Genomic DNA, 16,458 nt, shown 5'->3' on the forward strand with positions numbered 1-16,458 from the left:
AGAACTGGAGACATTAACGCGTCCGATCAACGGAGGCTCGTGCAGCGTCCAAAAACTAGTACGACAACACCCGAAAATGCTGTGGCTGCGGGGTAAATCATAACGTTCGCTGGCAGAAGGGCAACACGTGCCCGGTGCCCTCATGCCATTACCGCCTCTCTGTTCTCATCAGGCCCCAGGAATACTGACTTCCCACATCAGCTCTTTGAGGAGAAGTGGCTCCCAGCATCCAAGACCACATCATCCGTGGCGTCTGGATCACTCCATCCGCAGGTGGAAATTGCACGTGGCAGTGGTGTCACTTCCCGGGGCCCCGGGCAACCGACCCGGTGACTATGCCCCTTGGAAGAGGTGGCCGAAGAGCCTTGGTGACAGATATTTAAGAACAGATGAAAGAGAAGGACAGGAAGCTTTTCCAGAGGAAGGGAGGTCCTGGTGAGAAGTCAGTCCCCAGGGGGCAGAGGTGGGGCCTGAGGACGGCCTGGACCAGGGGTCCTGCTGGCTTGTCTCTGAAATGTCAGTTGCGAACTCCACGGGGAAACTCGACCTCACTTTCGTTCCGTAACGCGCTCCCCTTTCTGTCGAGTTCTGCGCGGGCTCCGGGTCGTAAATCTCGGAGAGCCTCATATTTCCCTGGAACCGCTCACTATTTGGTATACACATTTCCATGGTGTTCCTCCAGGGCGGGAAGGAGATGGGGCTGAAGGTCAGTGGAAAGGGAACCTGTGCAGGCCTTTCCGGGCTCGGGGACTTATCTAAGGGCCATCTAGAACTTCAGGCCCCATCGGAGTCTAACAGTGTGGCAGGAAAACTGAGACCTGGCTTCCCCACCCCACCCCACCCCCCCAGGAAAAAGAAAACCAGGGGTCTCTACGGTGTGGGGACGAAAGAGGCTTCCCAGACCCTTTGGAAGTAAAGTTACAGAACAACAGCCCCGAACGTGTAAATGAATCAGAAACACATGTATTAAGTTTCTCATCAAAGCGCACACTGGCTTTAAAAATTAAAGGGAGAGAGAAGGGTCTGGCAGCATGCCCTCCTGGTTTTTTCCAAACCTCCAGTGTCTGAAGACCTGTCAGAGGGATTTGCCAAACCCCAAACATGGCTGGGTTCACCCATCCTTAGCAAAAGCACCAGCTACAGTTTCAAAGTGAAATACCACAAAACCCCTCTGAACCAAATTTCAGGTTATGCTGAGTTCAGTTGTGTCTGGGATTACACTGGGTGGGGGGCCAAGTGGCCACCCCACCCCTGCAGGCCCCCCACCCAGGGCCCTGTGACTTCAGGGCTGCTGGGCTTCAGGCCAACCCGTCGCCGTGGCTTCTGGGCTTTGGATGGAGGAGCTGACATCTCCCACCCTGCTGGGCCATTCTGCTGCCCTCTCGGTCCTGGGCCAGCCCCTCTGTCCCTGACCCCCAGCGGCCCCTCGGAGACCGAACTGCAACAGACTGGAGACCAGAGTGAGTTCGAGGAATTCTAGCTCGTCTCTGAGCCCTTGAAACATCTACACGACAGGAGTTCAGGAGATCTGTTAGAAGCTTCCTGGTACGTAGCTGGGAGAACAGCAAGGGACTTCTGTAGAAACCGTTTCCTGTTTCCTTCAGGAGCAGTCTGGCCTCTGAGCTACCTTCGAACACCCTCTTCTGCAAAGCTCCCCATTTGTCCTTTGTGTTTCAAAGCTGTATGCTTCAAACAATTTGAGAAGATCTGAAATGTCTCCTCTGGGCAGACCTCTCTCTTTTCTCTTCTAGAGAATTCACCAGGCCTCAGAGGCTTTTCCTAGAATCGTCAAGGAAAAACTAGGAGACAGAGGTAACAAGGGGGAACCTGGTCGTATCTTCCCAAGTTTCTAAAGTAATGAGCTCGGACGGCCAAAATTCCTTTCCGTTCACTTTTAGAAGTGGCCCCTGAATCCAGAAAGAACTCCTTCTCATGCTGCCACCATGGGCCCAGACAGTCCACCCGCCCAGGGCCCCTCTGCTGGCAGGTGCCTCTGTCTTCGATGCAGTAGGACAGCATTTGTCAGTCCGGCCAGCCCCAAGGTGCTGGCTTCCTTCCCACAAAGAGTTTTGGGTACTCTTTGCTTGGAGTTTCTGGGAGCACGATGGCAAGCCTGTCAGGCCAACCCTTGTCATTTCTCTACCTTTGAAGGGTTCTGAGGTTCACTAATGATAAACTAGGCTACTTTGTGTCTCTGTCTCCCGCCCCTAACCAGGTATGTTTGGTTTTCTCCCATAACTGGTTAAAATGGTCAATTTTATGTCATGTATATTTTACCAGAATAAAAAGGTGGGAAAAATCAATAAATATTAGCAAAATTTTATATTTATATTTACACATATGTGTGTATACACGTATATACATGTACACCCACACATATATACCTCCTTTCTCCCAGACAGCTTGGCCACACACACCAAAAGGCAAAAGTGGGGTCTCTGAACATTTGTCCCTTCCTGTACAGCTGAGGACTCTAAAGGACTGGGTGCATCAGCTTTTTACTTTTGTTTGTTTGTTTGTTTAGTGTTTATTTACTTTTGAGAGAGAGAGAGTCAGTGCAAGCAGGGGAGGAGCAGAGAGAGAGGCAGACACAGAGTCTAAAGCAGGCTCCAGCCTCCGACCCATCAGCACAGAGCCTGACACGGGGCTCAAACTCACAAACTGTGAGATCGTGACTTGAGACGAAGTCGGACGCTTAACCGACTGAGCCACCCAGGTGCTTCCAGGCTTTACTTTTACGAATGCTTCACATCTATTATCAAATTTCATCTTTCCTAACAGCCTGTGGGTAGCCGAGTGGGCAGGGCGAGGCTGACTTTTTTACGGATAAGAAAACGGTAGGCGGAAGGGGTGCCTGGGTGGCTCAGTCGGTTAAGCGCCTGACTTCCACACAGGTCGTGGTCTCACGTCTCGTGGGTTCAAGCCCCGCACTGGGCTCTGTGCTGACAGGTCAGAGCCTGGAGCCTGCTTCAGATTCTGTCTCCCTCTCTCTCTGTTCCTCCCTCGCTCGTGCTCTGTCTCTCTCTCTCTCTCAAAAATAAATAAACATTAAAAAAAATAAAAAAGAAATAAAAAAAGAAAATGGTAGGTGGAGGAAGCCCCAAGGGCCTGGGGCCACGTGAAGCCGGCAAGCCCTCCTGGGGGACGGGCCACGGCTTCTCCAGCACACACCTCCCCTGTGTGGCCAGCTTCGGCAGGCCAAGCGAAACAACAGATTAGTGCTTTTGCCTCATTTGCTCTCCCTTCTCTCTCTGACAAGAGATCCTCAGATGGGTGGACATTCTCAGGGAGGAGGGGAAGGGCGGTTGGGAGAGACAGTTCAGGGGCCACTGTACCTTCGCCCTCACTGCCAGCCAGAGGTGTCCTCCCAGCCCAGACAGGGCACCCACTGAGCTTGTAGTCACAGCTTTTCCCGGCAAAGGCCACCTGTCTGCTCTCAGCCTCAGCTCTGTGGCCACCAGAGCTCCGATGGCTTCCCACCAGCTCATTGCAAAATCTTTTCTTTGCGTTTAGGTCCCACCTACTTGACGGACATACAAGGCAGAATCCTGACATCGCAGGCCTTCAACAAAGGCTAACTTGTGTCCACAGCACATATTTCCAGCTCCAACTCCAGTGAGATGATGAAAATATAAATAAATAATATACAACAAGTACCCAGCACCGGGAGAAGCTGGCTACTCTTTAAGTACTAAAGCTGACATCAATTCTTTCAATTCCTGACTTGGTTCCACTAAATACCCTTCTAACTCACATTCTTTTTTTTTTTTTTTTTTTTTTTAATTAATTTATTTATTTTGGAGGGGAGGGGCAGAGAGAGGGAGAGAGAGAATCCCAAACTGGCTCTGGGCTTACGGCCCAGAGCGCAGGGCTCCGACTCACGGAACTATGAGATCATGACCTGAGCCCAAGTCAAGAGTCGGACGCTTAACCAACTAAGCCACCCAGGCGTCCCCTAACTCCCATTCTTAGTACGGCTTATTTCCTCCGTACATTTTGGCTTAACAGCACAGCGTTCGGGCCAGTTTCCACCGTCAGTATCTTCTGGAATTCTGCAGCAGCAGCAGGTGCCAAACTCACCTGGAATCCAGGAAGATCAGCTTCAGGTCAAGGCTGGCCCTGAACATGAACATGTTACTGTGCAGCTTGATCTCTGTGATGGCACTGGGTGGCAGCGACTGGCCCACGGCCACCAGCCCCACGATCTGGTAGCACGAGTCGTACAGGGACACGTCCAGCATATACTGCCTGATCTTCAGGTAGCCGCTGCAGTGGATGACCTGGCAAAGCAGAGGGCAGGGTCAGCCCAGGGGTTAGACCGGTACCCACTCCTCCCGGCTCTGAGCCTGCTGGCTCTCTTGGGCACGCTGGACTCTCCCCGGCCCAGCCTCTACGGAGCTGGTGTGGCCCCACAACGGTCACACCAACATGCTGACGACACCCAACTCATTGCTCAGGAGACACGAAGTGATGCTTCTTCCTTAGGAAACAGTAGTGCAATCAAATGTAAGGTCGTCTTATCCAACTGACTCTGCCCCAGTAACTCCCCGAGTTGAGACTCTAATATGTAATGGATTGATACCTAATTAACTCATCACCAAACCCACTATTAGGTAGCAAACAAAGGCACCATGGGAAGCTAACCCCTGGTTCCAAGACACTCACTTTATGTTCTTCGTCCCCCAATGGGACTGGATTTGACATCTGTCAACTTGACATTTATATCACTTGACAAGCTATACCATTCCAGTACGTTAAGAATTTCATTCAGTAGAGGGGCACCTGGGTGGCTCAGTCGGTTAGGCGTCCGACTTCAGCTCAGGTCACGATCTCACAGTCCGTGAGTTCGAGCCCCGCGTCTGGCTCTGTGCTGACGGCTCAGAGCCTGGAGCCTGCTTCTGATTCTGTGTCTCCCTCTCTTTCTGCCCCTCCCCCGTTCATGCTCTGTCTCTGTCTCAAAAATAAATAAACGTTAAAAAAAAAATTTTAAGAATTCATTCAGTAGGATCAAAAAAGCCTTCCTCTTAATGTGTTTTTATTTACTTTATTTATAGGTCAAGATTTTATTCCCTTATGATAAGCAAAAAGCCAGAGAGGCTATATAGAAACCTCTGGTTGTTATAGCCAAAAAAACCAAAAAAACACAAAAAACAAACCATGCAGGAGAGAGGGTATAGTGTTCCAAATGTCAAACAGGAACATTTGTGCAACCTTCAGCCTCCATATTGGAAGCATTTATATAAGTTAGGATCAGTAAAATCTCGAAAGGATCATGACAGCAGTGATGAACAGCTAAAATCTTCAGCTCTCTTCCTCCAGGACTGCTGAACGCATTCAGTCTTTAGGGCTGCAACGGATCTTGAAATCCTTCTGGTCTATTGTCCCATTTAACTGAGGAGAATATTGAGGACAAGACAGGCGATGTGTTTTGCTTACGATTAGACGGTTAATAAGTGGCAGAAACAATTCAAGACCCAAGTCTGTTGGGTACAGGACAGCGCGGGGTGGGGGGCTCCCCACAACCCTGGTCGAAATAGGCCTCGAGTTTGGGTCAGCAAACAGAAAATGTATCCCCCAAACTATAAAAGAGAGTGGGGTAAAGTCAAAGGGAGGAAGAGCTCAGTGTGGAGTTCAAAGGAGAGGGCTGAGGAGATGCTGAAGGGGAAGCAGCCCCTGGGGTGGGGAGGAGATCAGGAGGGGTGTTCCAGAAAGAGAATAAGCTTCAGAGGCACAAAGCTGTCCCCTTTCTCTCCCCCAACCTTTACTAACATGCAAATGCTCCTGCACAAAGGCCCCCATCCCCTCCATCTCCGGAGCCATGGGCTTAGCACCTCTCTCCTCTGAGGAGGGAGAGACAGTAACTTCAGACGCCAGGGAGGAATCAGAAGCTTGGAAGGGGACGCTCAGTGCACGCTTTCCCCTACCGGCCCTTCCGTCTGGGGGTGCTGATTCTGGGGCTGCCCGTGGGCTCTTCGGGGGACCTGCTCCTGGATTCCAGAACTTGCCAGAGCAGGCGGCCACATCTGCCGGAGAAATGCAGCCTGAAGGGGCTCTGACCCCCAGCCTGCGGGCCTCGGCCCGTCTTCTCCCTTCCTTGCTTGCGTCCCTGAGGATCATAAAATGGGGCCAACAGTACTCCCTCAGAGGGCTGCTATGACTGTTAATTAAATTAAGTAGACGTGGGGCACCTTGGGGGCTCTGTTGATTAAGCATCTGACTTTGGCTCAGGTCATGAGCTCACAGTTTGTGGGTTCGAGCCTCTCATCAGGCTCTGTGCTGACAGCTCGGAGCCTGGAGCCTGATTCGGGTTCCGTGTCTCCCTCTCTCTCTGCCCCTCCCACACTTGCACTCTCTCTCTATCAAAAAACTTTTTTTTTTAGTTAAGTAGATGAGATGCTGCTGCTGAAGCCTCGCTGCTCCTCAGAACAGGTCTATCATTAGTCGAGCACATCACAGCCGTCACCACCGGACTTGGCGAAACATTGCGAGGGGAGGAGCGACATGTCCGGGCTCTGAACGCTCACTGCCTCCCCCAGGGTGTGGATCCTCAGTGGCCTCTGGGGGCCCCGACCCGTGTGAAACACCAAGTGCACGTGCCAGGGTGACATTCTATCCTTCGCCACGCTTATTCGTGGTCTCAGATGACGAAACCCAGTCCTCCTGGAGTTTCCTTGTACGACACCAGCTCCCCTACCTGCTGCATGAGCAGCGTCACGAGAAAGTTGTCCCATGTTTGGGTCCCTGTGCCTTCTGTCTGCAGATGTTCTTGAGTAGCAAGCAAAATACAAACCAGTGAAGACCCTCTGCCCCCTCCTTCAGACCCTCTGCCCCCTCCTTCAGACCCTCTGCCTCCTCCTTCAGACCCTCCTCTGCCCCCTCCTTCAGACCCTCTGCCCCCTCCTTCAGACCCTCCTCTGCCCCTCCTTCAGACCCTCCTCTGCCCCCTCCTTCAGACCCTCTGCCCCCTCCTTCAGACCCTCCTCTGCCCCCTCCTTCAGACCCTCCTCTGCCCCCTCCTTCAGACCCTCCTCTGCCCCCTCCTTCAGACCCTCCTCTGCCCCCTCCTTCAGACCCTCCTCTGCTCCCTCCTTAAGACCCTCCTCTGCCCCCTCTTTAAGACCCTCTGCCCCCTCCTTCAGACCCTCCTCTGCCCCCTCCTTCAGACCCTCTGCCCCCTCCTTCAGACCCTCTGCTCCCTCCTTCAGACCCTCCTCTGCCCCCTCCTTCAGACCCTCTGCCCCCTCCTTCAGACCCTCCTCTGCCCCTTCCTTCAGACCCTCCTCTGCCCCCTCCTTCAGACCCTCTGCCCCCTCCTTCAGACCCTCCTCTGCCCCTTCCTTCAGACCCTCCTCTGCCCCTTCCTTCAGACCCTCTGCCCCCTCCTTCAGACCCTCCTCTGCCCCTTCCTTCAGACCCTCCTCTGCCCCCTCCTTCAGACCCTCCTCTGCCCCCTCCTTCAGACCCTCCTCTGCCCCCTCCTTCAGATCCTCCTCTGCCCCCTCCTCCTTCCCTCCCCCGACATGAGGCTCCTCGCACCTTGTATCCGCTGCACGTCAGGCCCGCGTTTCTTTTCGCCAAAACACACTTCATTCGCAGAAAGAAGGACCTCTCTATCTCGTACTCTGAAAGCAGGAGTGAGGTTAGATGGGCCAACTGTTCCACGATGCTTCCCCCGATTTTGTCCCAATAATATCAGTCGACGCTCAGGACCAGATGGGGCAGCCGGAAGCCCCATCCCAGAGTGCCCCGACCCTGACCCAGGGAGCTTCTGCCTGGGGCGGGGACCTGGGTGGGGTGGGGAGACTGGCCCCAGTCCTGCTCCAGAAGCAGGCAGCTGGAAACGCGGCCACAGCAAGAGCTCAGGAAACAGCCACCTGGGGCCAAGGTGAGGACTGTAAGCGCAGTGGGCCCAGCCCCCCTCGGCATGCCCATGGTCCCCTCCTGGCAGGCACAGAGAGGCCTGGCACCAAAAGAATCGCCTTGGCTAGTCCTGGGGTGGATGCCTGGGTTGGCCAGGAAGGCCCAGAAGCATCTGGCTTCCCTCAGGGTAAAGGACACTGAGTAAGGGCTCACAGGTACAGCTCTTTCCCCAGCAGAGGGAGACAGCCACAGGGCCCTGACATTGCCCAGGACTGCCTTGGAATGCGGAACCCCCTCAGCCAGATCAAAGCCTTTGCCCTCATACCTAGCCCCCTCCTTTCTCAGGGCTCTTACCCTCCCCATTCGGTCTTTCTCTGGCAGGGCCAAAGGCCTCACCCACCAGTCTCTGACCTCACTAGTGCAAATGCAAGTGAGTCCCCAAAGGAAACTAAATCTGCTTTAGTGAGCAGATGCCAGTTCTCTGGAATGATGTGTCCATGCCCCGGGTAAGGGTGAGGTCACTCCACGCTAAATAGAGTTATTTGGTGGCAGTTAATAGATTAATTTTTAAAGAAAGGTTACCCTTAGGAGTAGAGGCAAGGCTCGCAGCCATCGCCTATGAGGCTCCTCCCTTCCCCCTGTTTGGAGGGGTGGCCATATTTACCCACAATTCCTCTGCAAGCAGGCTATGGTCTGTGAGACATAAGGCTTCCCTGTAACGTGGCTGCCTGTCTGCACCATATCCAGCCAAGCACTGAGGTCTAAAAAAACTTCACCCGGTAATTAACCATGGAGCTTTGGAGAAAGCCAACAATACAATGACCATGACATGATGGGGCAAGTTCAGACGCACAAAAACAACTCTGGATAAGAAGCCAGGGAGAGGTCTGAGCGCCTGTGAACCTCAGGCTTTGCACACTTGGGTGGAAATGAATCTGGGGGCAACCCCATCTCTCTTAGACCTCTGTGTTTCTCTTGTGTTGTTGCTGTACCTGAGACACGAACCCCACAGAGACTGGGATTGAAAGGGTCTCATGATATTCCCAAGACTCATGTGCTGTCATTTTACAAACACCCTTTTAAGGCTATGACACAGAAGGATGATGTGAAACCAGAGCTAGTGAGAAAGCGCCCAGGCCCATGTAATTAACACGCTGTGGAACTTTCTAGAACCATAACAACCCAATATTCTTAGGGAGTTCTCGAAGACTCCCACCGCCTCTTCCAGCTTTAAACAGCCCCACAGTGAAAGAATGAGATTCAGGTACGTTCCCCCCCAGCCCTCATTTTGTTAGAAATTACTTCTTCAAGGGTCTTATTTGTGTGCATTTATGCAGCCAGACCATTTGCAAGGAGTTAAGAGTCACAGACCATGGCTAAAAGCAAGCTGCCATCTCAGAAACCAGGACAGCAATCTCTCTCCCTCATAAGGAAAAGTGAGGCTTACAGCGACTAGTTCTGGGGCTAGAACATGCCGGCGGGAGGCGGGGCGGGGGGTGGTGCACAGAGTTGAATCTGCAGGTGGTTTTACAACTGAGTGGGCTCTGGGGCATCAGCTAAGCTTCCGACTTCAGCTCAGGTCATGATCTCACAGTTTGTGAGTTCCAGCCCCGCATTGGGCTCTGTGCTGACAGCTCAGAGCCTGGAGAGTGCTTTGTATTCTGTGTTTGTGTGTGTGTGTCTCTCTCTGCCCCTCCCCCGTTCATGCTCTGTCTCTCTCTCTCTCTCTCTCAAAAATAAATAAAACATTTATAAAAATGTTTTAAATAAAATAAAACTGAGTGGGCTCTTCCAGAGTCTCTCTTTCTAGCCTAGAACAGCCTCCCCAGGAGGAAGCAGTAAGAGTGGAACTTGAGCTTTTCTCTGGCTGGCGACCCCATTCTCACCCTGCTTCACCGTTTCTCCTTTCGCATTTTGTTCTACTGGGGACGTCTGGCCAAGTTGGGATACTATAGTCCAGAGCAGACAAGAAACCTATCGATCAACATGCTGGTTGGTCTCATTGGACTGTCAGACAGAGTTACAAGCCCAGGGCCCCCCGAATAAGTTCCTCTCTGTCTTCCCAGCATGCACTGCAATTACAACTTAGGAAGTCATTTGTGTAATGATGTGCTCCTCACCCTTCACTGAATAGTCAAGCCACATCATGTCCTAACACGGTGCTTATGACCATAGAACCCAGTCAATAGGTGTTAAATGATGGGACTGCCGGGTGGAGGAACCTGCCCCCCACACGGAGACAGGCTGGGGAGGTGCACCTGCCTCCGCCTGGACAAGGGCTTCTTAACTGATTCGTGCCATGGCATCTCTACCCAGAATAACGTTTTTAAGTGTCGAAGATAAAATATATGAGATCACAAATGGAACCAGCTGTGTTGAAAACAGTTACCAAAATATTAAAACAAGTGGTGATATGGTTATAAATGTGCTGGTTTATTAACACGTGAGATAACAAGACCCGGTAGCAGGCTCATAACTCTTGAAATTCTGAAGTAGCAATGAGCCCCAGTGATATGTTTAAGTACCTGCAAGAACACTGGAAAGTGAAACAAACACATGTGATTCTCGTTGTGGGCAAAGCCGTGGGTACTAGTGAGAGGAAGGGGACAGTCTACAGTCTATACGCAAAGGAAAAGCGGAATTCAGCCAGACAGAATAAAGATGTCATTCTTCCCATGCAGTTTCACAGACCCCCTGAGTTCCATCTGGGGGCCCTCTGGTGAAGAAGCCCAGGTCTAGCTTGTGTCCCTGGAACTCTAAACCAAGAGCACTTTAGGGGAGAAGCCTCTGACCATGTTTCTTTACCTCCTACAGCACCTCACGTGGTCTCTGGCATGAGAAATGAGATCCATAGCGTGGCTTCAAAGGACAGAGGCATAAAAGCAAATGCCCCGTGCTGTGTGTTTTCTGGAGAGGCCCTGCTGGGCGGCCCCAGTCATGCTCCCCCCACCCCTTGGCAACACAGGGAGCAAAACCCTCAGGTCACATCGAGAGAGAGAGAGAGAGAGAGAGAGAGAGAGAGAGAGCGCTTTGTCTGGTTTTCATTCTGGTTTCTTTTCATCCGGAGGAAATACCTTGTAGCAGGTGATGGTGGAGGGGCTGGTGGGCCGCGAGGACAGCTGTCATCTCGTCGTGGTCGGAAGGATGGATGTACTCGTAAATACTGTTGCCCGTGAGCTCCACCTGCCACAGAGGGAAGGGAAGGGTCAGAAATCCCCTCGGGGTTGCCTGGGTGGAGGAAGGGGAAGGTGCACCGTAGGTAGGCACCACCAGGGACAGGGGTCCGACCTCTCCTTGCAACCCACACCTTGTCCCCATGCAGAAACGTGTGGCTTTCATCAAGCAGCGCTCTGAACCGCCTCCCACATGGCGATTGGGGTCAAAGCCAAGACAGTTCTGAGCAGGAGGAACTGGGAAGTGAAGGATGAAAAGGTGTCATGGAGGTGGGTGACCCCCATGGCCCAGGCAGTGTCCTTTATACAGGAGACAGCTTAAAACAGACTGGAGCTAGGGCCTTGCCCTTCCCCCCGCACTCCCATGCTGCCTGAGGGGACTGGCCAGCTGGGACACCAGCTGCTAAGTCCACACTATCGTCCCTGCGAGAGCCAAGTCTGCCCTCTCAGAGGCTGAGCAAGTGGGAGCCACAGTTCATTTCTCCATCAGCTCTGAGCTGTGCCCCTCAGGCACTGCCGGGCCTCTTTCACGTGGCTGGAAACGTGTCCCTGGCCTTCCGAGTCTGGGATGACTGTGTTGCCCGATGGCTCCCGCCCACGGGTGTGGCGGGGAGGCTGCGGGACCTGCGGGAAGGTTTGGGCCCGCTCCAGACAGCCATGTGACAGGCTGGTTATTTCCCCGGGGGGGGGGGAGGGGGGGTGCGACCCCAGCACTTGGGCACCACCTACTTCCAGGCACACCCTGCAGAGGACAAGACGGCAGGCCTAGAGGCCATGTGGATGTTGGCCAGGACCCTGCCTTGCAGGGATGGGGGTCTCTAGGAAATAGCATCATTATGACCTATCCACAGAGGTCCCTGGTGATTCGATGCCCAAACAAGAACTTTCCCACTGTTCCCCCCAAGCATAAGTGCCATGATAGGGGATATTAGAGTCTCAAGGCCTGGACCCCCTTACCCCATCCTAAGATGGGCAGTGGTACAGAATGTTCCAGAAACTCTGACCATCACAACGGCCTTCTGAGCAGTGCCGGGTGGATCCTATATTAGAGGTACACCAGTATAGATGAGGGCTGTGTCAGTGCATCCGGGATTAATCAGGGGCCCAGGGCACTGATGGCTGTTCCACCATGGCCAGGAAGAGCCCCCAGGCCCAGGGTGGAAGAAACTGAAAGCCAGCGAGAAAATGCCCTCTGGAGGCAGAGAACCTTGGGCAGGTCTGATGAACTCTCTTAGCTCTGCCCCACGGGGAGAGGAGGGCAAGCTAAAAGAGCAAAGGCAGGCTTGTGAGTGCTCTGTCCCTAACCACCCCCTTGTTATTTTTAAGCGTGTTGTGAACCACATGTTTTGTTGGGAGGCTCACTGGTCTTGAGCAGAGCAGAGACGACACGATCTTCTGTAAAGGGGCAGCTCTGACCGTGCCACCTCACGCAGCAGGACGGAGGCAGCCAGGCGATTTAATGGACAAGTTCTCCTGGGAGCCACTGTTTCAAATTAGCATCAAGGCCACGAGCTCTTTACTTGGGACCACGCGGCCATGGAGAGGTGAAGTAATTTACCCCGTCCTCTGAGCCAGCTCTTCCAATGTCTTAAGACGTATGAGTTGCCATTTTATGCAGAACAAATTATGTTTCTGGCCCGCCAAGGAATCTTGTCTCTAAAACGGCTTTCGCAGTTCTGTTTTCTGCATTATTCCTGGAATGTTTCTTTCCAATATTGTGCCAACAGAGCCACGGAGGGAGTCCCGTTACAGAGAGCCTCCCTGCCTCCCTCCTGGACACTCGCCTCCCAAACCCGCACTTTGCTAATGACCGAAAGGGGATTTGCCTGTGACAAAAGTTATTATGTAATTTCACTCCAAACTATAAGGAATAAAAGCAAAACGTTCTTCTTTCAAGTCGTTTCTGTTCATCCTTAAAAAAATTTCGATAAACCAGCAGATGTTAAGTCAGCCACGTGGGACGGGACAATCTCTTCTTCCCTGAGGACAGCAGTGGGGGCTCCTTGTGAAGCTCTCTCAGGTGGAGAGGGACAGAGGCTAATAAGTAAGGCAGCTATTTTTTTTTTAAATTGATTTACAATTTCAACAGCTTGTTTTTAAAATGAAAAAAATAATGAGAATTATTTTTGTGTTGGTCCATCATTTTTCCCTTAGGCATGTTTTTGAGGGAAAAAAGAAGTATTCTAGTTTGCTCTTACTTAGGAAAAAAACAACACGTCTTTTTATTTTTATTTTATTTTAAAAATTTAACTATTTATTTTAAGTAATCTCTACACCCAGCGTGGGGCTCGAACTCACAACCTCAAGATCAAGAGTCACGTGCTCTTGTGACTGAGCCAGCCGGAGTCCCAGTAACTCATGTCTTTTGAAACGTATTTATAAACTTGCAGAAAGATTTACATCTCTGCTTATAGGGATTCGATTTGCGTTTTAATCCTAAAGTAGCTTCATCTGTTTTCAAAGATCCCACTCTCGCCATATGCGTTTGGAAAAAGAACAGAGAAGGTCCGTGAATGAAGAGGCTTGATTTGCTGAATACTTGGGTCAATTATAAACTCTAAGGCTGTCCAGGAAGTAAAATGGTCTTCAAATAACGGAAATGTTTTTAGAGAACAAATTTTGGAATGATAAAACAGTGCTGACCTTGACTCAAAATTATGGTTGACATGGTGTTTCCTGTATTTACATATCTACTCGTGCTTTTGAATGGTTGAAAGAAATGTGGCTACCTCACAAAAAAAAAAAAAAAATTATAGTTGTCGCTATAAAACTCCCCAGGTCTCATACATCAACCTTATTAAAACAGACCCTCAATGTGATATTTTAGTATTTGTAAAACCCTGCTAACTACAAAATGAATTGCTTTCCTACTAAGAGCGTTTTTATGTTTTGCTGAATACCTTTCCTTCCTGCCAAGAAAACTACGTATGATAAATACAGCACTAAATGGATATATTCTGGGTCAGAAGGGGAAAGTCACCCAGTGCTCTGGAAATGCACATTACTCTGCTTTGGGCGTTTTGCTGACTATGGTAAATTAAGCATTTTAAAATAAGATGGTTTGGGTTTCAGGGTTCAAGTTATGTCAACAAACATAAAACGCTGTCCTTTCTCTTTATTTCAAAAGTGAAAGGATTAGGTCTATGGCCCCAAACAATGCCGTGGCTATTTTTACGGTTGTGGTTCCGGCCACAATCTCAAATATTACATTTTCCTTTATATGTCTCATAAATGGCCATTTCACACATACCTATAGTTGCTTGAAAATTTACATTAGTTACCTAGATGTTATATAATACATGCAACTTTGGTGAGGAAATCTAAACCACAGGGATACTTAAAAGTGTCTGAGGAAACACACAGCAGGTTTTACAGGGCTTTTTTCCTTTTTCAAATATAAATAAGTTAATCACACCAACCAAAAAACCATGGAACTAATCATCTAATAAACCTGTGTGGATAAAGAATGCTTCCCCAACTCTACCCCTCCAAATAGATATAAACGTGACTATATGAATTATTACGTATCCTTTGCGTGTGCATAGACTGAATGGAATTTTCAAGCCTCAAGCCTGACTCTGTTTCCCAACACTTGGACGGTGAGCTGAGAAGACTTACTTGTACTTTGTGGTTGTCTCTGTCACTTTCTGGTAAGAAAGTCTGACAGCAAGGGTCACTGTGTCTCCTAATTTAAAAACAAAAATAGTAAACTCTGCCAGATTTCTTACTCTAACACTCGTTTAAAGAAAGCTCAATAAAACGCTTTGAATTAGGATGGGCTTATCACACATAAAGAATCATTTTTATACCCTCCAAAATAGATAATTGAGATAGTTATTTAGGTAGTGCAGATGTGAAAAAAAACACCACCACCACTTTGCCGTGAATTATCACACAATTATGACAAACCTAGGAGCTTATGTTCCCTAGGAGCTGCTAACACAGAGTTTAACCCTGAATTAATGTGAAAGATGTGGTTACTTAATGAGATAATGTCATCGAGAGTAATTGAAAGTTCTTGGAACACAGAAGGACGCTATGTAAATATAACTATTACTACTATCGTTATTCATCAGAAAATCTGTCTGAAGGGTTACTCTGCTTACTGGATAGAATTTTAACATTTTCACCTCCGATGATTAAAAAAAAGATCCTTAAGCCCATTTTAATAAAGTTTTCATGTTGACATCCTTGCCTGACTTTTTGCTACTAATAAAAATAATCTAAAAGGTGCAAAAAAATTTTTTTAAAGGAGAAGTTGGGCGTTTGACATCCTATTCAATACTTCATTTTACTATTTAAGTAAAGAAGACAGAAAAAAATACACATTGTGATTCTGCCTAGAGTTCCTTCTGCAGAGTTAATCGTGAGCAGGAGGCAGATTTGTGGGAACGGTTTGTTGTTGCTTATTTAAACAGTTCAGCATGGAACACTCCCCAGACACGAACGAGGGCTCACGTCTGCATTAAAGTGTTTTTGTAGCTGGAGGCTGATGCTGAGGCAGTCCCACCAAGAAATCAAGGAAAAAAAAAAAATTCAGTCGCTCTACACCGTTTATCTTTTTTTTAAACTGACACTTCTCCCGGCCAGCAGCATAATAAACAAAAGGCATCTCTACAACATTCTTGAAAAGTGATCATGTATAACTCCCTGCCCTTCCAAAATTATGGCACCAAGGTTTCTCTCTGCATTGTGACCAAAGGGAAATATAATTTTAATTCTGCCTAGATTATTCTGTTTGGATTTCCTTTTGTAGCATTCATTGTGAACAGGAGGCACACTGGTCACCTATCCAATATTTTGGTCATTCTTAATCATTGTGTTCATGGACAATTAATTTCATTTCCCACATAAAGAGAGAAAAATGACAGAGAGAGAGAATATCATACTAGACTGAGCAGCCTGCGTGAACCAGACCATCCTGGTGTGCGCACAGGGCCTTCTCATGTGCCAGGCCTTGTCACATGACTAAGCAGTCCTAGTATGTGCCCACCAAAGGACACTATTTGAAGCAACTTTTGTGCTACTTGAGGTACAGTTCCAATGAAACCGTGGGGACACCCGGCTTTTGTGTAGCTCCCTACGGTTTATAAGTCACATAAAATGGGCACTTTGATATATTTCTTACCACAGCCCTGAAACAGAGGTAGAGCAGGCATTATTTTCTTATTTAAGTTATGGTTCAGGGAGGTTAAGTGCCTGCTCTATCAAGACAATGAAACCATATAACTATACGTTTCCCTTTTTGCTTTGACTGCTAGGGAACTCAGATCTGACTTTAGTATTTGATACTAGTGACTTTACCTGTTTTATCTTTGTGCAGTCCTTTTTTTTATTTTTTTTTATTTTTTTTAACGTTTTTGTTCATTTTTGAGACAGAGAGAGACAGAGCACGAGCAGGGGAGGGACAGAGAGAGAGGGAGAC

The 16,458-nt window shown here is 49.5% G+C and overlaps 1 protein-coding gene across 1 annotated transcript in view; it reads right to left on the reverse strand.

Annotated features, from left to right (window-relative positions):
- Window positions 1-16,458, reverse strand: part of SIM2 (SIM bHLH transcription factor 2) — a 55,085-nt gene that overhangs the window by 23,600 nt on the left and 15,027 nt on the right. The window contains exons 4-6 of the mRNA XM_053903087.1: window positions 10,935-11,043; window positions 7,537-7,622; window positions 4,081-4,280 (exon numbers count right to left, since the gene is read on the reverse strand). Of these exons, the coding sequence (XP_053759062.1) occupies window positions 4,081-4,280; window positions 7,537-7,622; window positions 10,935-11,043 (395 nt within the window). The remainder of the gene's footprint in view (window positions 1-4,080; window positions 4,281-7,536; window positions 7,623-10,934; window positions 11,044-16,458) is intronic.

This window comes from Panthera pardus, unplaced genomic scaffold (assembly GCF_024362965.1).
Source record: "Panthera pardus isolate Hobbes unplaced genomic scaffold, ASM2436296v1 HiC_scaffold_16, whole genome shotgun sequence".
NCBI classification, from domain to species: domain Eukaryota; kingdom Metazoa; phylum Chordata; class Mammalia; order Carnivora; family Felidae; genus Panthera; species Panthera pardus.